Here is a 23,483-nt window from a genome sequence, read left to right as displayed (position 1 = left end):
TAACTGGTTTTTCATGTCATTCTTCTGAATTGTGTTTCATGAATGAGGCCCAATGTGAGTATTTTATAAAGATTATACCTCTGCAATTGATCCCTTCACTGAAGAAGGTTCCCACCAGCACTCTGGCCCCATAAGACTGTGTGTACATTTCTGGGGACTCCTGACCAATGATCTTGATGTTCCTGGTCAGTAAAGCCACATTGCCTGCAAGCTGATAACTTCCTGAAGTACCTGGCACACTGTAGCTCTCCCCTATATGACCAAAGACATTTAATATTAACAGGGTTCGTACAGATACTGTAAAATTAAATTCCAGGACGTTCAAGGACTTTTCAAGCACTACTTTTTTTGATTTTCAAAGACAACAATCAGAGATTGTCACTTATCAAACAATACCTTTATTATATTTCAAATTTTAAAAAAGGTAAATAGATAAATAAAAATAAACTAATAAAACAAAATGGTACAAAAATGTGCAGCACATGCAATGACTGTGGTTATTTTAACAATTGAAAGGATACTATGACAAAGACATCGCTTTCCTTATTCAAACTGTTTTATTCCCTCATGAATATATGATTGACCTGAAGAATGAAAGCTGTATCATATACTTGGATATGAGCAATATCACTATCATTTAGAGCCATGCGAAACAGCTCTATATCTATATCTATATCTATATCTATATCAGATGGGCTGCAGATGGGAAAATATTGTTTTATCGATACAATTAAACACTAATTTCACATATATTGTCTTTCAATAATTCAAGCACTTTACAAGTACCTTTTCATAAATATGGCTGTTTTCAATGGTTTTCCAGGACTTACATTTTAAAAAGTAAAATTCAAGTACTTCAAGCACTTTAAGCACCTTGTACAAACCTGTATTAATTTAATTAATTGTAATTATTTAAAAATAAATTAAAACATTTATTCAGAAAGCATGAATTAAATTAATCAAAAGTGGAAGTAAAGGCATTTATAATGTTACTTTATGTATTTCTATATGTAAAAATGTATGAATTGCTGCTTATATACATATATATACATACACATACATACACACACACACACACACACACACACACACACACACACTAACGTTAATAAAATATCACACATAAATATTAAAAATTATATATTTGTGTACCTATTTTTATTGATACGGCATAATGCCTATTTTTGTTATAATGGCATTATCTATAATCTAGGGGACTAACCGATGTGTGTGAATGATAAAGGCTGGTCCAGAGTAAGTGTGCGGCCATAATCTGAGATAGCAGTTATGGTGCGGATTTCTGTCTGCCAAGGGTCATAGCTGGTGGTGGACAGCAGGATCTTCTCCCCAACCTGGAGGAAATAAAAGTGTTTTATTCAAACATAGAGTATAATGGTTCAGAGCACAAATGCATGAAATCTAAATGGCATCACCAAATAACACAAGGAGGTTAAATAGTTCTCTTAAGGTCTCCGTTTTAATTTTAATTTTTATAAAGCTTCTGACCTTCCAGTCCACAGGTTCCTGTAGAGAGAGAGTGCTGTTTCCTGCCTGGGATGTGTTAGCCAGCTTAGTGTGATACACGTTGTGTGGCATACCATAAAGTTCAAGAGATCCAAACACACCTGGAAGACATTATTTCCACTCAAATCAACACTTAAGTTGGCAAACGATTGAGAGGAACGTCTCTGATGCATATACAATCAATAATGAGATTTCTTTATTTTTATTCATGCTGATTTACCTAGAACTTTGGACCCTTGGTTTGGTCCAGATGGTAATAGCCAGTCTGGTGTGGAATGGCTTCCTCTCAGTATAATCTGCAGCTGACCTCTGAAGGGTTCATCAGGCCACCCAGCAATCAGACGTCCACCCTGATTGAGTCAAGTGAACATGTAGAGATAGAGTTAGCGTCTTTAGTATGGACAAGAAGTAAGTGAAATTACCAGAGACACACAGGACAGGAAGAGTCTGGTTCTGATTTGGTGCAATAATCTTAAGATGTCTATAGCAGTAAGATGCCATTTGAATGTAGTTATGTGCTTACTTGAATGGAGATGTATGTGGCATTCAGAACAATGTTATTATATTGAGAAACACTGCTGTTGGAGGTGCCATTGTTTGTGTCTGGAATCTCCAGAACTCCAACTATTTTCAGCTTGTTCAGGGAGGGGACTACAACATCCACAACCATCCAAATGCCTTCGAGAAATAATGGGACATTTTTATGAAATAACATACCATATTGATAAATAGCTTTTTCTTTGTCTTTGCTTGTGATTTGTCACATTAGAGATGCTTACCAGCTGGAATGACCACATCAGAGCCTTCTTGTGGCACATTGAAGTTATTCTCTGAGCTTGACTCCCAGAATGATGTATTTGACCAAAAACTAAACCCAACATATGTTTTAAAAGCAAGGTCAATCGATACAAAATATCATAATAATAATAATAATAATAATAGGTATTCTTATTATATAAGAGTGATTATTATTATTATTATTATTATTATCATTATATGAAAAAAAGTGCTAAGCATGTGTGTGTGTTAACATACACATAGATGAAGTTTGCAGGTCTGTAGGCAGGTCTGTGGGCAGTTGTGTTGGCTGGATTGACTACAGGATCAGTTGGAGGGATAGGTTCAATACATTTGGGATAGTAACACTGATACACACTGAAGCCCAACGATCTGTCAACAGCTGAGCGGTCCACACTGTTCCTCCTCCTCCGGCTAGTCACACGGTCTCTTCCAGACACTGTAGTCACAAAACTCCAAATCTTTATTTTTTTTGCAAAGTACTTAACAGCTTTAAGCATGATACTGTATGTGCCCTCTTTAAATAGAAAGAAATCATAGATGTCCTAGGTGAAAAGACAAGTAGTTTTACCCATGTAATAGAGGCTTCTGGATGACTCGTTGAAGTACCAGTCCCCATTTACATTCGCAGTGGGGTTCAGGGGCTGGGAGGAACCATTCCTGTCATCTATAATGCGGAAGCGGTCAGGTGTCTGAGTCAGGTTGTGATTCATGATTATATAATTTTCTGGCTGTAATGGAGAAAGAGAGAACAAAATAACAACCTTAATTGGATGGAACATAATTAAAAGCATAGTTTTATTGTCCAAGGGTTGTCATGCTAAAAGTTTTCTCATATACTATAAATGAGTCTTTATATATGAAAAGATATAGCATCCTTTATATCATAATTAGGGCTCCTGGACAGCAAATAGTTAAACCCCTAATGTAAGTCGAAATAAACGTTCTGGGTTTCTTTCTTTTTTCTTCTTTTTTTTTACCCTTATGGAGTTTTGCATAATAACTATTAACTATTCTGACTATATAACTATTAAAGAGCTATGGAAGCTTGTTTCCGCCACAAAATAAAACATTTTAAAAGATAATTGCGACTTTTTATCTCACAATTGCGAGTTTACATCTCGCAATTCTGACTTTATTTCTCAGAATTGCGTGAAATAAAGTCGCAATTGCGTGTTATAAAGTCAGAATTGCGAGATATAAAGTCAGAATTGCGTGAAATAAAGTCAGAATTGCGTGTTATAAAGTCAGAATTGCGTGTTATAATGTCAGAATTGCGTGTTATAAAGTCAGAATTCTGACTTTTTTTCTCGCAATTGCGCCTTTATATCACGCAATTCTGACTTTATAACACGCAATTGCGAGTTTATATCTCGCAATTCTGACATCTTTTCTCAGAATTGTGAGATATAAACTTACAATTGTGAGATATAAAGTCCAATTCTAAGGAAAAAAAAGACAGACTTTTTTTTTTTTTTTTTTTTACCTCGGAATAGTTTATATCTCACAATTCTGACTTTAGAACACGCAATTGCGACTTTATATCGTGCAATTCTGACTTTATATCTCCCAATTGCGACTTTATTTCTCAGAATTGCGACTTTATATCTCGCAATTGCGACTTTATTTCTCAGAATTGCGACTTTATTTTTCACAATTCTGACTTCATATCTCGCAATTGTGAGGAAAAAAGTCACAATTCTGACTTGTTATATAGCAATTGTGAGAAAACAAGTCAGAATTGTGAGATAAAAAGTCGCAATTATTATTATTTATTTATTATTCATTGGCGGAAACAAGCTTCCATAAAGAGCTGCTTAAAGATTATATAAAGGAAATTGTCATTTTGTGTTCCACATATACTATAAATAACAGTAAATGGGTTTGCAACAATATAAGGGTGAGTATATGTTAACACAATTTTCAAATTTTCACTTGAAAGCATATTTAATTATTTAGTGTGCACACTTTACCTGAAAACCGTAGACCATTCCATTGTATGAGATGCTGGTGATCTGGGAAGCACCATCAAAGTACCAGTTATAGGTTTGGCCGGTGGGCAGCATTGCCATCCAGCCAAGTGTGTGGGTCACAAGTTTTTCAAGGAAAGGAAGCACGCATGTTCCTAAAGAGAGGTATAACAGTAAGACATGATTTGTTGTGCCAAAAAAGATGCTTTCTAAGCATCACAGCTCACTTCAACCCAACAAATCCAGAATGCTCCCCATTATTAGTGTACGGAATCTGAAGTTACTATTATTATTATTTTTTGTCTAGAATCAATAAGTTATTTGGGGGGTGATTTTCTATGTAAACATGCACTAGAGTAGACGTGTTTGACCATTGCGCTCGCATCTTGCAGCGTATCGTGCATGACATTCTATAAATGCGGCACTCAAGCACTAATAAAACTAATGTGTCTTTAGACCTAACATTTCTTTCATTCTACTGCCCTGTTTCATGTTGAAAAAAGCATTCTTTGTGAATTGCCCCTAAGATTTTTCATAAACTAAAGTTCCCAGAACATTCTGAAAACCAAAAAAGTACAGAAAGAATTATATAGAAACATGTCTAACAGATGCTACACATTTTTTTCATGGCTCAATCGCCCAGATTATTTCATCCTACCAAATGAGTTGGTAAGAGACACATCTTTAGCTTGAAGTGAACGTGGTGAGGGATTGAAGACGACCAAGCGGTGGAAGTTAATAGTGTTGTCACACACTGCAGCAGGGACGCCAACACTCCACTCTGTTCCCGGAAAGCAGTGTCTCGGGTCGAGCAGGTTATTCCTTGGTACCACCTTGTAGCTAACGTTGCCTTTGCAAAAATATATATTCATTTAATGTTACCAATGCTTTGTCAGTGTAAAGTTTGAGTTTTACCATGCCAATAAAGCTAAAACAATATCCTTTGTATTTAGATATTGTTACACGGATAAAAGTTTTTTTTTTCAAGTTATCATATATCTATATACTGTAATATCTAATGTTTCTATACCTGTCAGGGACCCATCAGTATCTACAAGCGCCACCTCATGCTCCCATCTGAACCAGGCCTTGTTGGGCGATTGATAGAACTGGATCCCACTGAACCTCGCGCTCCAGCCTCCACAGCGGAACATGCAGGTTCCAACTATTTCTGCCACTCCGACAGCAGCACACGATGGACGATCGAAGTTCACAAATTTTGTGTTGATGACACTCATACCATCATCCAGGGGCAGGACAACACCACGAGTGGTGCAGTAGGCGCTCCCCAGCCCCAGCTCATCCACATGACCCACCATAGTGCTGTTGACCACGGCCGCCCCTCCATTCAGTCCCCATCCGCTGACATACGGCTGGATGATCCTCTTGGCCTCCACTCCTGCCTTCTCATTATTGACCATTAGGAACTCGCTGAACTGAACCGCTCCTACGTTCACCCACTCAGCACCTTTCTCGTTGTTCCAGGAAGTGAAGCGACGGAAGACCGCTGGCGCTGGTGTAGAGGAGCTGCAGCTGCCAGTACGCATTGGGAAAAACTCTTGGAAGATCCACAAGCCAAACCAGCCCTGTGAATGCACCGTATTGTTGAAGAACTCTCCCAGTGGTACTCTCTTCTGACAGATGTTGGCGTCATACGAAGGGCCGTCGGGATGATCGTGCATGCGGTACCAGAAGCCGAAATGTGTCCCACCAGCTGCGGCATTGTGCCTAATGGTGTTATTAGGGTTGGTGACCCAGTATGCAGCTGGAGTTACATCATCATTTAGCAAACTGGTGCTCTGTTTTACAAATATCGCCAGGTTGTACTGCAGAATGTTGCCGGTCTCAATGCCATCCTCAATAAAGAAGGCTCCACCCATGATATTGTAGATGACATTACGCTCCACCAGCAGGTTGTGGGTGTTGTGGATGGTGATGGCACGATTGTAGGACTGGTGAATGCCACATCCACGCACGTATGACTTAAATTTAACATCACCCATTAGATGCCAGTGGATTGGGTAGCGTCCCAGACGGAACGCCTGTCCAACATTGAAGAGCTGAACGAAGACAATGACAAACATAATGCCATGATTAAATTTCAAGGAAAATATTTATTGTTAAAGGTCTCCAAGAGTTTTGAAACAAATATATATTTTTTAAACAAAATTAACATTTACCTCAACATATTCAATTCTGCCAATTGCCAGATTTTGGTTTGGTTGTGGTGCGTGAAACATGATGCAGCCACCAAACTGGTCACTTCCTACTTCTTCTCCAAACCTACCCTGGAAACAAGTCTGGGTGGCAAATTCCCCTGTAAGCAAAAGCATTCATAAAATTTGATAAATTACCAATCACATGACTTTTAGCTGTCTGTCTTTCCATCCACAGCTAAGGAAATAACATCCAAACCTGTGTTGAATCCATCAGGGCAAGCTGCAATCTGATCGTTCCACTCCATGTTGTTGGATCCACGGACAACAATATTTCTGGTAAGAAGGCCCACCTCTGCTCTCGCTTCAAAAACTGTCCCCTCAGGCAGTGTGACAGACACACCCAGATGAGTGTATCTCAGTTGTTCGGTCAGAGTGAGGGTTCTACCGTCAGCTGAAACTGAGGCAATTCTCATCAACTCATTCTCACGCTGACTGTGTCTGTGAATTCAGTCAAAACACATTTTTGATTATTAGCATTAACACTGATAACTTTTTTGCATCATTATTTGCATATTTTTATAGCATTTAGCATATTCAATTTGAGTAAGAAGAATTTAAACAATAATTTCATTTTTTTACCTCAAAACAAATTGAATGATATCACCTAAAAATGCAAAAATGTTTATGCATTTTTTTAAGTTAAATTAATTCATTTGGGACCATTTTATAGAGAACAATTGCAACATATTTCATTTCCTTTGCCCTTGTTCCTACACTGATGCAGTTCAGTTTCTGTAGCAAGTCAGTGGCTTCAATTAAATCAACCTGAAATTTTGCTGTAGGTTTGGGCGGTGCATCAATACCTATGCCCAGTGGAAGCGATGACAATTTCGTCGCCAGTCTTCCATGTGACGGCATTCATCAGTGTCAGCGTGTTGGAGCCGTTATGTGCAGTCTGAGAAAGGCGAGTCCACGGCATAGGGACAGGGATTCCTGGAGAAGTAGGATTGTAGTTAAGCCCTGAACAAAACCTCTCACTGCAGGGAAGTGATTACTTCTGTGAAGCCCACCAAATGGGCTCTCTGAATTAAATGAGCCTTCTGAGTATGTTATGTACACTGTAAAAAATTTCTAACCCTCCCAAATCAAAAATTTTAAGTGACCGATAACATCTAAATTTTTCAATTGGCCCAAGTGAAATTCTGTAAATTTCAATTGGCCCAAGTGAAAATCTGTAAATTTAATTTTATAATGTACAGAATTTCACTTGGGCCAATTGAAAAATGTAGATGTTATCGGTCACTTGAAATTTTTGATTTGGGAGGGTTAGAATTTTTTTTACAGTGTAGGTCATTCTCTATATTTGTGAGGATCACTTCATTTTGTGTTTCTGACTTTGTGACCTTTTAGTTGCAAATTTTCCAGTACCTCTGAGGTCTCTGTTACTTTAGTCAAGTTACAGACAAAAAAGGAATAATAATAATAATAAAAACATTGTTTAAGGTACATCTGTTCAATGTTTATGGGTATGCATTTTCCAGATTATTTAATATTTGCACAACCGTTCAAAAGTTTGGGGTCAGTAATTTTTTGTTTTGTTTTTGTGCATTCACTGGAAAACAGGCCCTCAAATCTTGTTCGCACTTCTGCATATTAAAACTTCACAAAACATACATATATTTTTTATTTTATCTTCAGAGATATATAAAAAAAAAAATCTGTAATGGTGCGCTGTCTGTTAAACGGCTCTCGGTGAACAAATACCCGAAACGCAATTGCCACTTCAGATAGTACCCCAGCGCCGCATTGAGTTTTTGTCAAAATTCCTGTTTTGTCAAGTATCCTTGTCTTAAATGAGTTAAAAATTGTTAAATGAACGTAAAGAAATATGTGTCAAGTCTTAACGTGACAAGAGCCTAATAAACCTGCTGCTGTCTGTCATTTATATTAATCAAAGAACAAAAGACAAAGACAAATCACTCTTGACTGAATAACTTTTGTAGGTTTTTAATTTATAATGTATGCAGTGAAGACTGATATTTGAATATTTGATATACAGTGTGGAAAATAAGTATTTGAACACCCTGCTATTTTGCAAGTTCTCCCACTTAGAAATCATGGAGGGGTCTGAAATTGTCATCGTAGGTGCATGTCCACTGTGAGAGACATAATCTAAAAAAAAAAAATCCAGAAATCACAATGTATGATTTTTTAACTATTTATTTGTATGATACAGCTGCAAATAAGTATTTGAACACCTGAGAAAATCAATGTTAATATTTGGTACAGTAGCCTTTGTTTGCAATTACAGAGGTCAAACGTTTCCTGTAGTTTTTCACCAGGTTTGCACACACTGCAGGAGGGATTTTGGCCCACTCCTCCACACAGATCTTCTCTAGATCAGTCAGGTTTCTGGGCTGTCGCTGAGAAACACGGAGTTTGAGCTCCCTCCAAAGATTCTCTATTGGGTTTAGGTCTGGAGACTGGCTAGGCCACGCCAGAACCTTGATATGCTTCTTACAGAGCCACTCCTTGGTTATCCTGGCTGTGTGCTTCGGGTCATTGTCATGTTGGAAGACCCAGCCTCGACCCATCTTCAATGCTCTAACTGAGGGAAGGAGGTTGTTCCCCAAAATCTCGCAATACATGGCCCCGGTCATCCTCTCCTTAATACAGTGCAGTCGCCCTGTCCCATGTGCAGAAAAACACCCCCAAAGCATGATGCTACCACCCCCATGCTTCACAGTAGGGATGGTGTTCTTGGGATGGTACTCATCATTCTTTTTCCTCCAAACACGTTTAGTGGAATTATGACCAAAAAGTTCTATTTTGGTCTCATCTAACCACATGACTTTCTCCCATGACTCCTTTGGATCATCCAAATGGTCATTGGCAAACTTAAGACGGGCCTTGACATGTGCTGGTTTAAGCAGGGGAACCTTCCGTGCCATGCATGATTTCAAACCATGACGTCTTAGTGTATTACCAACAGTAACCTTGGAAACGGTGGTCCCAGCTCTTTTCAGGTCATTGACCAGCTCCTCCCGTGTAGTTCTGGGCTGATTTCTCACCTTTCTTAGGATCATTGAGACCCCACGAGGTGAGATCTTGCATGGAGCCCCAGTCCGAGGGAGATTGACAGTCATGTTTAGCTTCTTCCATTTTCTAATGATTGCTCCAACAGTGGACCTTTTTTCACCAAGCTGCTTGGCAATTTCCCCGTAGCCCTTTCCAGCCTTGTGGAGGTGTACAATTTTGTCTCTAGTGTCTTTGGACAGCTCTTTGGTCTTGGCCATGTAAGTAGTTGGATTCTTACTGATTGTATGGGGTGGACAGGTGTCTTTATGCAGCTAACGACCTCAAACAGGTGCATCTAATTTAGGATAATAAATGGAGTGGAGGTGGACATTTTAAAGGCAGACTAACAGGTCTTTGAGGGTCAGAATTCTAGCTGATAGACAGGTGTTCAAATACTTATTTGCAGCTGTATCATACAAATAAATAGTTAAAAAATCATATATTGTGATTTCTGGATTTTTTTTTTTTGATTATGTCTCTCACAGTGGACATGCACCTACGATGACAATTTCAGACCCCTCCATGATTTCCAAGTGGGAGAACTTGCAAAATAGCAGGGTGTTCAAATACTTATTTTCCTCACTGTATATATTATATAATTTTAAGTACTTTTAACAATGTTACATGGGTCAAAAAAAAAAAAAACCAGTAGAAAAAAACCTTAGCGTTGAGCCCTGATATATTAAAGGCATAGCTAAATGTGACACTTAGTACAATGTGTTTATGTCACGGTTGATGAATTCATTGACTCTTCCTTGCGCTGTGTTTATGTGTGTGTGCATGTGTGTGTGGGCGTGGTCAGGTGGCCAGGTGATTCGCATTTCCAGTGCCTATTTATACTCACCTCGTGCGTCTTGTGTTTGTCAGATAAATTGTTTGTGGATGTTCCCTGTTCTGTTCCTGTTCTTCCTCGGTTCCCCGTGTTTCCAGCCCGTGTCTTCGTCTGGGAGGTTCGCCGTCGCAGTTCATGTCTTCATTTCTCGTCTTTACTGGGATCTTCACTTCACTCGTCTGACCTTGCATGATCAAGTTGCCTACGCAAGCCTGCGCTGCCAACGCATCCGTTCCTGTGTTCTTTCTACATATGCTGAGAATGATCCTGTGATCTGCCTGCAAACGGTTGCGGATAGAGAAGCGGCTCGCCAGCTCGCGGACATCCGTCAGGGAGAAAGACCCGTCGCTGACTATTCCATCGAGTTCCGCACCCTCGCCACAGAGTGCCGCTGGAACAAGGAGGCACAGTGGGACATCTTCCTGCATGGGCTGGCTGACCGCATCCAACGCGAAATCTACACCCTGGATCTACCACCGAATCTCAACGGACTAATTGAACTGGCTCTGTGAGTGGACGCTCGCCTGCATTGCCTGGAGCAGCGCACCCGTACGACTCCGGTTCATAGAGACTTTGGAAACCCCCAGACCAGCGGTCATGATGCGGTCAGCCCCATCGACGATCACGAGCCCATGCAGGTGGGTCGAGCCCGGCTCTCCCGGGAGGAGAGGGAGAGAAGGAGATCCCGGGGATTATGTCTCTACTGCGGAGGTACGGGTCACTTTCTCAATAACTGTCCCGTAAAAGAGCGAGCCCGGCAGTAGAGAAGAGGATTCTGTCGGGCGGGGTCTCCATCCAGAAACCCTCTTCCACTCTCCTTCCGGTGAGATTGCAGTGGGCAACTCAGTCTCATCACTATCAAGCTCTTCTCGATTCTGGAGTGGAAGGTAATTTTATGGACTGGACTCTAGCACGCAAACTCCAGATACCCACCATACCACTCACCAACAAGATTTCTGTCAACGCACTCAATGGTCAAGAGCTACCTACTATATCATACACCACCATTCAGTTAACTCTCATCACTTCTGGCAATCATTCCAAGGAACTGTCTCTTCTCCTTCTGGACTCCCCTCACATCCCCATTGTCATCGGTCATCCCTGGCTCGTGCAGCATAACCCCAGGGTTGACAGGGGACATAACTCCATTTCTGCCTGGAGCACTGAATGTTATGCATCTTGTTTGATGTCTGCTGGTTCGTCTTTGTCCAGTTCTGTCTTGCAGGAGGAGTCAGTGATTTTGTCAAACGTGCCCGCAGAGTACCTCGACCTGAAGGAAGTGTTCAGTAAGTCCAGAGCTGCTTCTCTTCCTCCGCATCGTCCCTATGACTGTGCTATAGATCTTCTGCCAGGTACGTCTCCGCCTAAGGGCAAGTTATACTCTCTTTCTATTCCCGAGAGGGAGGCCATGGAGAAATACATTTCTGATTCTCTGGCATCCAAATTCATCCGACCTTCCTCTTCTCCAGTGGGGGCGGGGTTCTTTTTTGTGGGGAAGAAGGACGGTTCCCTGCGACCGTGTATTGATTACTGAGGGCTGAACACCATCACGGTAAAGAATACCTATCCTTTGCCGTTGATGTCTTCAGTCTTCGAGCGGTTGCAGGGAGCCTCGGTCTTCACAAAATTGGATTTACGTAATGCTTATCATTTGGTCCGCATCAGGAAGGAGGATGAATGGAAAACCGCATTTAACACCCCCAGGGGGCACTTTGAATATCTGGTCATGCCTTTCGGTCTTTCCAACTCCCCAGCGGTTTTCCAGGCACTCGTCAATGACGTGCTGAGAGACATGGTAGACCAGTTCATATATGTCTACCTGGATGACATATTGATTTTTTTCTTCGTCTCTCCAGGTACACGTTCAGCACGTCAGACGAGTGCTTCAGAGGTTGCTCGAGAATGGGCTTTTTGTCAAGGCGGAGAAATGCGCTTTTCATGCACAGTCTGTCCCTTTCTTAGGTTACATCATCTCGTCTGAGGGAGTGCGTATGGATTCTGACAAGGTTAAGGCTGTGGTGGATTGGCCAAGTCCAGATTCCTGTAAGGCCCTACAGAGGTTTCTTTTTTTACCGACGTTTCATTCGTAATTTCAGCCAACTAGCCGCTCCTCTGACAGCCTTGACCTCCCCCAGAACGACGATCAGGTGGTCCGATGCAGCCGAGGCTGTATTCGCTAACCTGAAGAGCCGCTTCGTTTCAGCTCCCATTCTGACAGCCCCTGATCCTTCACGTCAGTTCGTGGTGGAGGTTGATGCGTCAGAGGTGGGGGTAGGTGCAGTGCTCTACCAACGCTCTTCCACAGACGACAAGATCCACCCTTGCGCGTTTTTTTTCTCACCGTTTATCGCCTACCGAACGTAACTATGACATTGGTAACAGGGAGTTGTTGGCGGTCAAGTTAGCGTTAGAAGAATGGCGACATTGGTTAGAAGGGTCGGGGGTACCTTTTACCATCTGGACTGACCACAAGAATCTGGAATACATTCAATCCGCTAAAAGACTCAACTCCAGGCAGGCTCGGTGGGCTCTTTTTTTCGGTCGTTTTGATTTTACTCTCTCGTACCGCCCAGGTTCCAAAAATATCAAACCCGATTCTTTATCTCGTATTTTTGATCAATCAGAACGCCCGTCTACTCCCGAGTGCATTTTACCCGAGACTCTATTCGTCTCCACACTCACATGGGAGGTCGAATCGAAGGTCAAGACGGCCTTAGAAGGGGTAACGCCTCCGCCCGGTTGCCCACCGAATCGGTTGTTTGTGCCGGAGGGATTACGGTCCGACGTTATTCGATGGGGTCATTGTTCTAACGTAGCGTGCCACCCAGGAGTAAATTGTACCAGCTTTTTGGTCAAGCAACAATTCTGGTGGCCGTTGATGACTCGCGACATTCGAGATTTTGTTTTGGCTTGCTCGGTTTGCGCCACTGGTAAGACTTCCAATCGACCTCCAGATGGGTTACTCCAACCGCTGTCTGTCCCTTCGAGACCCTGGTCCCACATTGCACTAGATTTTAATCACCGCCCTCCCGCAGCAAGACGGTTGTTTTGACCGTAGTGGACCGGTTCTCGAAGGCGGCTCATTTTATTCCCTTGCCTAAATTACCCTCTGCCAAGGAGACAGCGTTGACTGTCATCGATCATGTCTTTCCGCTCCGTTTCGAATAAGTTAGCTCCTAAATTCATTGGCCCATTTCCTGTCACCAAAGTCATTAGTCCGGTGACAGTCCGACTCCACCCCGGAGAATTCATCCCGTGTTCCATGTGTCCAAATTAAAACCCGTATTTTATTCTCCCATTAATCTGCCGACCCCAGTTCCTCCACCGCCGCGACTCGTAGATGGGAAACCTACATATTCGGTAAATCGTATTCTGGACTCGAGACGGAGGGGACGCGGATTTCAGTATCTGGTGGACTGGGAAGGTTACGGTCCGGAGGAGAGAAGTTGGGTTCCTGCTAGGGACATCCTGGATCAGTCCCTTATTGATGATTATAATCAGGGGTCCTGTCACGGTTGAAGAATTCATTGACTCTTCCTTGTGCTGTGTTTATGTATGTGTGCATGTGTGTGTGGGCGTGGTCGCTGATTATCCTCCGCTGAGAATGATCCTGTGATCTGCCTGCAAACACTGAGACTGTTTCTGTGACCTTCCTACATACGCTGAGACGGTTCCTGTGATCTTCCTACATTTTCTGAGTCTGGTCCTCTTGTTGTTCAATAAAGAGCCAGTTGTACTTGCTATTGTCTCCTCTGTACTCTACCCGTTACAGTTTATGTGAAAATTGTTTCAAGTTCACTTAAATTAAAGTAGTTATTTTTAAATGTTAAAATGTATAATTTTCAGTTATACTTCAATGTTGAAAGGCTACAATTAATGGCTAAAATTGAGAAAAAAATCGCTTTAATAGAGACATCAATATCAGTACTGGTATTAGTGATGACGGCCTTAAACAAATATTTTAAATATACTGTCTTAATGTTGTAAATTATTTTGGAGATTTAATGTGATTTATTACAATATAAAAATATATTAAAAACTTTAATGTTAGGTGCGATTAAACGTGATTAATTACAGAAAAATGTGCAATAAATTAGTAAAAAAATTCAATCGACAGCAAAAGGCATACACATGTATGCATGTATGTACTGTATGTATGTATAGACCAACTCTAAATAAAGCAAAATTTTCAGCATCATTACTCTTCAGTGTCACATGATTATTCAGAAATCATTTTTAAATGCTGATTTGTTGCTCAAGAAACATTTATTATTATTATTATTAATTCTGAGAACATATGTGCTGCTTGATATTTTTGTGGAAACTGATGCAGTTTTCTTTGATGAATAGGAAGTTCAAAAGAACAGCCTTTATTTGAGATGCAAATCTTTTGTAACATTATAAATGCTTTTACTGTCCTTGTTGGTCAATTTAATGCATCCTTGCTGTGAATACAGTATTAATAAAAAAATAAAAACATCTTACTGACTTTAAACTTTTGAACAATAAATGTATATTAAATATATATATATATATATATACTTATTTTATTTATTTATTTAATAAATATTTAATATAATATATTATGTATTTACATAAAAATTTGAACCTAAATAGTGTTGTTTATTTGCATACCATGCAGATCCAACACCCCTTCTCTGACAGCCAGGGTCTTGGTGCCATAGACAGGAAGTTCTGTAGAACGCAGGTGTCCATGCAGTGTGATTATGGCCTTGTGCTGGAAGGGGGCCTGCTCTGTTCCGATCTGCAGCGCTCCACCATCTGTGATCAGAATATTCTCTGCCTGCAGCTCAATATCTGCCTCATCAAAAATCAGTCGCCCACCTTAATAGGAAAGAGACATTCACATTAACTGAGTGTAAGTGTACCAAGGCTTTGTTTAATAAAGGCAGTATTTGTCTAAATGAGCATACCCTGGATAAGGAGCATCTTAAGAACTGGGGTGCTGGTGTCCAGGAGGATGGTCTGGCCAGGAGTGATTACAGCAAACATGCCCTCCTCAGGAGGGGAGAGACCACCCCATGTATAAGGAGACGACCATACGTCAATGTAGAAGAAGGTAGCATTATTCTGAGAGAGTGGACAGACATTATTATATTATTGATATTACAGACACATATATTATTATTGTTATTATTTAATAATATATATATTGAGAATAAATAAGTATTTAGTTTGTCACTGTGCTGTTTAAGAAGGTCAAATATATTTATGTCACATTTGTCATTACCATTCTGGCAATTCCTCTGTTCCCCAGCTGGACTCGCACTTGAGTTTCTTGGGATCTGCGCTGAGAGTTGGTCACACAGATGATTTGCGATTCATTGGCTGACTGGACATCGCAGACAGACCCTGCGATCGTGACAGTGACTTCATTGACATTTGAGCTAAAGGTGAGATGGGCAAGAGAAAAGCCAGTGAAATTGAAAAAGTAAGTAAAAGTATTCTGTCATAATTTCTTTATCCTCAATAGGCTTTAATACATTTGAGATATAGTGTACAAATTGTATAAGAGTTTTGGGTGACTTTCAATGGAGGGACAGAAATATTTCAGAGTTCAGAAGATGAACTTAAGTCTTATATATGTATATACACATTTGCGGTGTGACCAATTGCCTCACGCAGTGCAACACATCTCCTTCGCATTGAGTTGATCAGGTTGTTGATGATTGTGGCCTGTGGAATGTTGGTCCACTCCTCTTCAATGGCTGTGCGAAGTTGCTGGATATTGGCAGGACCTGGAACACGCTATCGTATACGCCGATCCAGAGCATCCCAAACATGCTCAGTGGGTGACATGGAATTGTGTACAGATCCTTGCAACATGGGGCATACATTATCATGCTGCAACATGAGGTGATGTTCATGGATGAATGGCACAACAATGGGCCTCAGGATCTCGTCACGGTATCTCTGTGCATTCAAAATGCCATCCATAAAATGCACCCATGTTCGTTGTCCATAACATACACCTGCCCATACGCCTGCCCATACCATGACCCCACCGCCAGCATGGGCCACTCTATCCACAACGTTGACATCAGCAAATCGCTCACCCACACGACGCCCTACACGCTGTCAGCCATCTGCCCTGTACAGTGAGTGCCAGACATCATCGAATGTGATCATTTTTCCACTCAAGTCGTTTAAGAGGACGCAAAGTAACTGCAGTCAGGTCGAGACCCCTATGAGGACGATGAGCATGCAGATGAGCTTCCCTGAGACGGTTTCTGACAGTTTGTGTAGAAATTCTTTGGTTATGCAAAATGATTGGACCAGCTGTCCAGGTGGCTGGTCTCAAACGATCTTGGAGGTAAAGATGCTGGATGTGGAGGTCCTGGGCTGGTGTGGTTACACGTGGTCTGCGGTTGTGAGCGGATGCCTTTGGAGACGGCTTATGGTAGAGAAATGAGCATTCAATTCACGGGCAACAGCTCTGGTGGACATTCCTGCAGTCACCATGCCAATTGCACGCTCCCTCAAAACTTGCAACATCTGTGGCATTGTGCTGTGTGATAAAACTGCACATTTTAGAGTGGGCTTTCATTGTGGCCAGCCTAAGGCACACCTGTGCAATAATCATGCTGTCTAATCAGCATCTTGATATGCCACACCTGTGAGGTGGATGGATTATCTCCGTAAAGGAGAAGTGCTCACTAACACAGATTTAGACAGATTTGTGAATAGCCTAATATTTGAGAGAAATAGGCCTTTCTTGTACATAGAAAAAGTCTTCATTTTTGAGTTCAGCTCATGAAAAATGGGGGCAAAAACAAAAGTGTTGCTTTTATAATTTTGTTCAATGATAAAAGCCAAAAATTAAAAAAAAATAAAAATAAACTAAATTAAAAATAAAACTGAAAATATAAAAATAAAAATATAATAGTATACAATCTAAAATAATACTAAAATAAAACTGCTATTGGCTGTACAACACAAAAAAAATTATATTTAGAAACAATAATGCCACAGTGAACAATGAACACTCTGTATCCAAGCATGATTAGAGGACAATCAGCCACAATGTAATTCTGGTCTGTTCTGCACCTGAAACCTGTGCCGGTAATCGTGAGTCTGGTGCCTCCAGCGGTTCCCCCTCTGCGTGGTGAAACGTTGGTGATAACAGGGGTCAGAGAGGATCTGTAAGTATAGCTGTTCGTGAGGTTGACGGTGTCACCTCCATTCATCACTATGACTGTGCAGGCCCGCTCTGCTTCACTTCCTGCAAGAGACAAAAGCATTCATTAAGATACCAGCAGGCAGACTGATATCAGTTCTATTTATCTGTGACTTGTTTCTGAGCTGTCACATTTGTCATCATCTCTCATTGAGTGACTTCTGGTCAGTTAAAGCATTTCTGGTTTTGCTTTTGCGGAAAGTCTTTGGACTGGGAGTTCAGACATAGATATAATTGCTTTGATGGATTAAGCTTTGCTAACTGAACATTTCTAGACACATTCACAGTGCTTTTAAACTGATACATGCCATTGTTGGGTGGGACCTCGCAGTTCAGCTGGGTAGATGTGGAGTTCTGCAGGTGCACGTTACACTCTATGTTACAGATAAGGACTCTTGTGATGTTTGGGTCAAATCCAGAGCCTTGAATGGCAACAACAGCTCCTCCGGCGTAACTTCCTACAGCAAGGCAGAGCAAAGGCATCATGTAGTGTCTTATTACTTTGTAGTCTTTGTGTACTTGTGTAGTTACTTTGTGTACTTTGTGTGAATATGACAGCAACTATGTAAAGGTATCCAACTTCAGGACCCAGAGTTTTTATTGGACATAACAAAAGCGTCCCCAAAAATTACCACAAACTTCATGGGCCCGATAGTTTGCAAAATTATTAACGTTAACAACTATTTTTGTTTCTAATCATCTTTTTAATTTTGATTGATTGGATTGATGCTCTTGACAGCAAATAATTCACTGCACAAAATACAATTCATAATTTGAAAGTTCATGTTTTGTTTTTCCATGATGAGGACAACACACAACCTGTCCAAGTTGGTGGATAAATGTTACAGATAAATGTGGCCAAGAAGTGTTTAGTTTGATTAACATGAACAACAAGTATATTAAGTGTTTTTCCTTGTTCTTTTGTTTTAGAGTACCATACATTCAAAATACAATTTAAAAGTTTGGAATTAGTAAGCTTATTTTTATTTTTTATTTGTTTGTTTTGTTTTTTTGCAAAGAAATTAATACTTTTATTGAGCAAGGATAGATTAAATTGATCAAATGCGACAGTAAAGACATTTATAATGTTACTGTCATGATTATTTAGTCATTTTTTGTTTAGTTTCATTTTCATGGACTTTTACTTTGGTTGTCATTCTTTCCTGTTGTCTTTGTTCACGTTTCCCACCACTTGTTTCAAATTCTTACCATGGATATTCATATAATGAAAAGCTAAATTATTACTATTTTGTACAAGCCACCTTTAAAAAAAGTTACAAGTTATTTGTTTTAACTTGGTACTATAATATCTATATTCTATAGAATGACAAATGTCGCTTATTTCCATGTAACTAGGCACATTTCCTTCTAAGTCTGCTGAAATTTTACACAAGGTTTGAAAATTTGCCAGCCAGTTTTGCTATATTCTGTCCATATTGACAAATCTTTTACCCTAGAGAAAGTGTTTTTGATTACCCTCATTCGGTGTGACCCCTGTCAGCAGCAGCTCATAGGTGAAGACAGACTGGGTCAAGGCATGACCTTTGACCTGATGGTGAAAAATGACTGGGAAAGTTCCTCCTGCGTGTTCTCCAACAGTGCACACCAACTGCATATCTGTGATGGATGTCACGCTACAAGCCACACCGCCGATCTCGAAGGAGACGAGTGCTACATCTGTGCCAAAGCCAGAACCAGACACGGTGATCTCTGTTCCACCCGAACCTGCGAGGAAGGTATTATGTCTGTAGTATTACTACGAAGTGTTGTGATATTCAATAGTTCAATAGAGTGTTGCAGAGATAACGTATATTTTTGAGGCCAGAACTTGGAAATGAGTTAATTTTTTTTAGCACTTCTGGTCCCATCATCCTGAAAACGATGTTTTTTTGTTTTTTCATTTAAATGCTTAAAATAAGGTCTGTGGTTAACACAATCTCAAGATATTTTTGTGTTTTATTCTACGACATAAAATACATAACTCTTGTAATTTTTTTAAAAGCTTTTACTTGTCTTGATGAATGCTGTTGCTAACAAGTAGCTAAATGGGTCTACAGATGTTGTCTGAGACATTATCACGCCGAACAGGTAAACTCATCGAAAACATTTTTTTATTTAAATATTAAAGTCCCAAAGGAAAATTCGGAAGTTTAATGGTGGTGACATTGAAGTCACATGGCCATTTATAGCCTATGTTTAGCTTTTTACCTCTGGCAAGTTGTTAATTTGTGAAATTATCATAATGAACAAAACGAGTAAGAATCCAAACTTTTGTTGGACGTAGAGCTTAATTTATGCAATAATCCAAAAGCCAATGGAAAAATCCTATTTGTTTTTTGTCGAGTGAACAAGGGTGATGATAACTTTTGGATTGGCCTACAAAAATATGTAATCTCTGCAGCACTCCATAGTAAATGCCACTAATTATATTATTTTTTAATGTAATGCACGTTCGTACCTGTTATAGGACTGATGGAGGTGATGTTTGGAGTTTGTCCCCTAGAGTAGTTGAAACGTTGAGGTGGATACACAACATCAAACACCTTAATGTTCACCTGCACCTGTCCCTCTGCATGAGGAGGTGTCATGCACCTCACTGTGTCTGGAGTCACATCTAAAATCCTGCAGGGGGAGTTAGCGAGCTTCACGGTTGTATTTCCTGCCACAAAGCCATTTCCTGTGATCAAGAGTGGAGTTCCTCCAGCAATGCTGCCTGATGTTGGGTTGACGCTGGCTTGTGCTATGCTGGTCAGGGTGGCTTCTCCAGTGGCAAGACCTTTTCTCATGACCACCACCTGTAGGACGTGCGTGCCAGCGGGAAGGGCACCAACTAAAACAGTGATGTTGTTATCAGTGACTTCTGTGACTTCCAGCAGGATGTTGGCCGCAGATACAATTAGATCAGCAGAGTTGTTCCCAAATCCACTGCCAGTGACCTCAACGGTGGTGGCGTTTCCACTAACCGAGTCAGGGAACACCGCGGAGACGTACGGTGTGATGGAGTCGGAATATTCAAACATGCAATCAAAACTGCATGAGGAAGAGATGGCGTTGACGAAAACTGCGACATTTCCCCTGCGAGCCGCAGACGGTGAGGTATCGCAAACCACTTGGGAGTAGTTCATGAAAACCACGTTACATGGAATGTTTGCTACCGTAACTGGACCGTTCGAGAACCCAGAACCAGAGATGAAGAGACGAGTATAGCCTGTGGTGCTGCCCACCAAGGGAAAGACAGAATCGACCACGGGTAGAACTACAAATCTGCGGTCATACTCTTTCGGCATGTACAGGATGGCGGTGCCAAGGTTGTTGATTCTGACACTTACGGGTAAAGCGATTCCCACTGGTGCTCCGCTGTCAGGACTGAGCTGGCAGTTAATCTCAGTGGAGGTGCTGTTGATAACGCTGCATGGACGATCTCCAACTTTGACCTTTGGTTGCCAAAAAAATAAGGACATTCCTTTTCACTATGCTGCCCAAAAGTGAGTGAATTTACAGTGAATATTGCCATAATATTTCATTCAATGATAAACTGTATATAATGGATTTTTGTTGCTTTTTTCCCTTTTATTTTTTTGGCAAACAGAAACAGATCATTGGGTAACTCAAGATGAGCGCATCTCTAATGAACTTCTGTTCATTAATTTTCCAAAGTTCCTCTTTTGTTTTAAAATAAATGTTTTTCATTTGTTTTTCCAGAAACAATATCTAAACATCCTTAAAACAAAATGAATTAAGTTGAGAATAAATTCTACATAATATTAAGATTTGTTTTCAAAGACTGTACTTTGAATATGTGTTCCCTTTCACAAGGGAACTTGCACTGCGTCCTGAGAACAAGCCAGGAAGAGCAGGAGATGGCTGCAGAGGGTGAGGAAGATGAGTCATCTGAGCCCTCTCGGCCTCCCTGCCCTGCATGCTGAGCTGCTGGGGATAATGGAAAGCGCTTCGGCCAGACTCCAGCTGCCATGGGAGCGTGTGAGGGAACGAACTGCTCGCCGCTGACTCAACAAGTGTGTTTTTTTCGACCATAACCCCCCAGCTCCCATGAGCCTTCCATTCCTTCCTGATATCCATTCTGAGATCGAGAAGGCATGGAAGAATCCGTACTCGGCCCGCATCCATCGATATCAGCATACGAATTATGCGAATGTCGAGGGTATGCGTGGGCATGGGTACATGTCGATGCCCCCCATCAACGAGACGTTTGCAAACTATCTCGTGGTTGGGGTAGCATTGACTCTGAAGGCTCCGGCCCTGCCTTCTAAGCCCCATAAGGCCACCTCCTCAATGCGCCAGTTTCACCCTCTGAACTTTTTTTAGCACCTCCGTTGAGACAGTGGTTGAAAGTTCAGAGAGGCGAAGGCACGATTGACCGCATTCAAATTTAGGGGTTTCCTGCCCGTCTCGGTTTGAGGACCGCAGAAAGGGCCAGAGGGTTATCTCTCATGCCCCTCCTCCTGCGGGGAATAGGTCACCAAGGAGGCGTGATGCTAGAAAGAAGCAGAAGCATCTGAGGGAAGTTATCCACCACAGACACTCTCAGCATTAGTTAAGGTGAAGGACTTTCACGCACTGTACAGTAGATACTGGGAAACCCCTTTGGGGATGAGCATTGTAACCCCCCTCTGTTGCAAGGGTCGGTATGCTGAGTTGTACTCCCAAGGATGCTTATTGTGTCTCCTTATAGTGAGAATCTGTTTAAAAGAAACATACAGGTTGTTGGCTAGCTAGCCTCTCTGGTGGCTCTGGGGGTTGACGTATGTCCCCAAACAGTGACTGGCCAGGGCCAAATTCCCTTAAAGGAACCTTTCCACAAACAGAGAGTAAAGATTTTGGTTCCAGGCCTGAGCAAGTCCTTCTGTTTACTCTGCAAAGGTACTTTGGAGTTTACAACACGGGCAGTGGCCGTAGGGAGTACTGTCACTGACAGCCTAGTGTGTGACCAAAAGGGGGAGTGGCTCTGGCACTTCAGTTGAAACATCCATTACTGGTACTTTGTCACAGCATCCCTTCAGCATGGCGATGTCGGTATTTTGTTCCCCAGTGCGAGTTACCTTTCGAAAGGGAACATCTGTAACCCTGGTTCCCTGAGGAAAGAGACACTGCGTCTCGTTGCCATGTTTGTGGGGTCCCTGTACAGCACCTTCAGACGAAGAAGTGGATGACATGTTCTCTAGGCCCCTTATATACTTCCTGGTCTCGCTAGTAGTGACATCATAGACTGTCGTTGGCCAATACGATTGACGTGATTACACGTGCTTCAGACATCAGTCACGCTGAGGTGTTCCCCAATAGTGTCTCAGGACGCATTGTCTCGTTCCCTGTTCTCCGGGAACCAGGGTTACAGTAATAACCTGAGACTTTTAATTTAAGTCCTTAGTCTAGCAGATTTTTCCACTTGTGTTTCACTTGTAGTGAAAAAACATAGTCTTATTAAAGATACATTCTCTGAAAACAAGCCTTAAAATTGTACGCACTGTTGCTTTTCAAGTAAATTTCCTGTAGCTATTTGAAAATAACCATTGAATTAATTTATGATAATATGGGGTGATCACAGTCAAAAACTTTATTAAAGTTTTTAAAGTATTATTTTAGTTAGAAAGATACATAAAATGAAGAATATAGAAAAAGATTTAAATTTAATTTAAAGCATATCTGAATCAATATTATTTGTTAGAGAAATAAAAAAAACATGTCAAGATTTTGATTAGTTGGAGAATAAATAAAAAAATGGGTAAAATTAGTGATTTTTATTTTATTTTAAGGCTAAGAGTAAATTTTGCTTAGTTTTTTTCCCAACTGTTATAAATGGATGAATTGTATACATTTACATTTCTAGGCCTAAGTAATTGATGTATCTTTAATAAATTTTGATAAAAATTTACTTTTTTTTTGCATTATATTTCAGTGACATCTGT

General features: G+C 40.9%; 1 protein-coding gene across 1 annotated transcript in view; it reads right to left on the bottom strand.

The window, feature by feature from the left end:
* LOC311299729 (fibrocystin-L-like) overlaps positions 1-23,483 on the bottom strand; it is a gene marked incomplete at its 5' end in the record, with an annotated part of 55,899 nt that overhangs the window by 9,344 nt on the left and 23,072 nt on the right. The window contains 21 exons of the mRNA XM_084423525.1: positions 79-252; positions 1,223-1,352; positions 1,507-1,625; positions 1,745-1,874; positions 2,048-2,202; positions 2,304-2,392; positions 2,560-2,761; positions 2,894-3,053; positions 4,296-4,447; positions 4,951-5,142; positions 5,323-6,352; positions 6,473-6,609; positions 6,708-6,949; positions 7,315-7,444; positions 14,997-15,206; positions 15,296-15,452; positions 15,613-15,769; positions 17,430-17,600; positions 17,864-18,017; positions 19,036-19,284; positions 20,018-20,993. Coding sequence (XP_084279651.1) covers positions 79-252; positions 1,223-1,352; positions 1,507-1,625; positions 1,745-1,874; positions 2,048-2,202; positions 2,304-2,392; positions 2,560-2,761; positions 2,894-3,053; positions 4,296-4,447; positions 4,951-5,142; positions 5,323-6,352; positions 6,473-6,609; positions 6,708-6,949; positions 7,315-7,444; positions 14,997-15,206; positions 15,296-15,452; positions 15,613-15,769; positions 17,430-17,600; positions 17,864-18,017; positions 19,036-19,284; positions 20,018-20,993 — 5,116 coding nt within the window. The remainder of the gene's footprint in view (positions 1-78; positions 253-1,222; positions 1,353-1,506; positions 1,626-1,744; positions 1,875-2,047; positions 2,203-2,303; positions 2,393-2,559; positions 2,762-2,893; positions 3,054-4,295; positions 4,448-4,950; positions 5,143-5,322; positions 6,353-6,472; positions 6,610-6,707; positions 6,950-7,314; positions 7,445-14,996; positions 15,207-15,295; positions 15,453-15,612; positions 15,770-17,429; positions 17,601-17,863; positions 18,018-19,035; positions 19,285-20,017; positions 20,994-23,483) is intronic.

This window comes from Rutilus rutilus (assembly GCF_951802725.1).
Source record: "Rutilus rutilus genome assembly, chromosome: 11".
Classification (NCBI taxonomy): Eukaryota; Metazoa; Chordata; class Actinopteri; order Cypriniformes; family Leuciscidae; genus Rutilus; species Rutilus rutilus.
The sequence above is the reverse complement of the archived record's forward strand: the minus strand, read 5'-3'. Positions and strand labels throughout refer to the sequence as shown.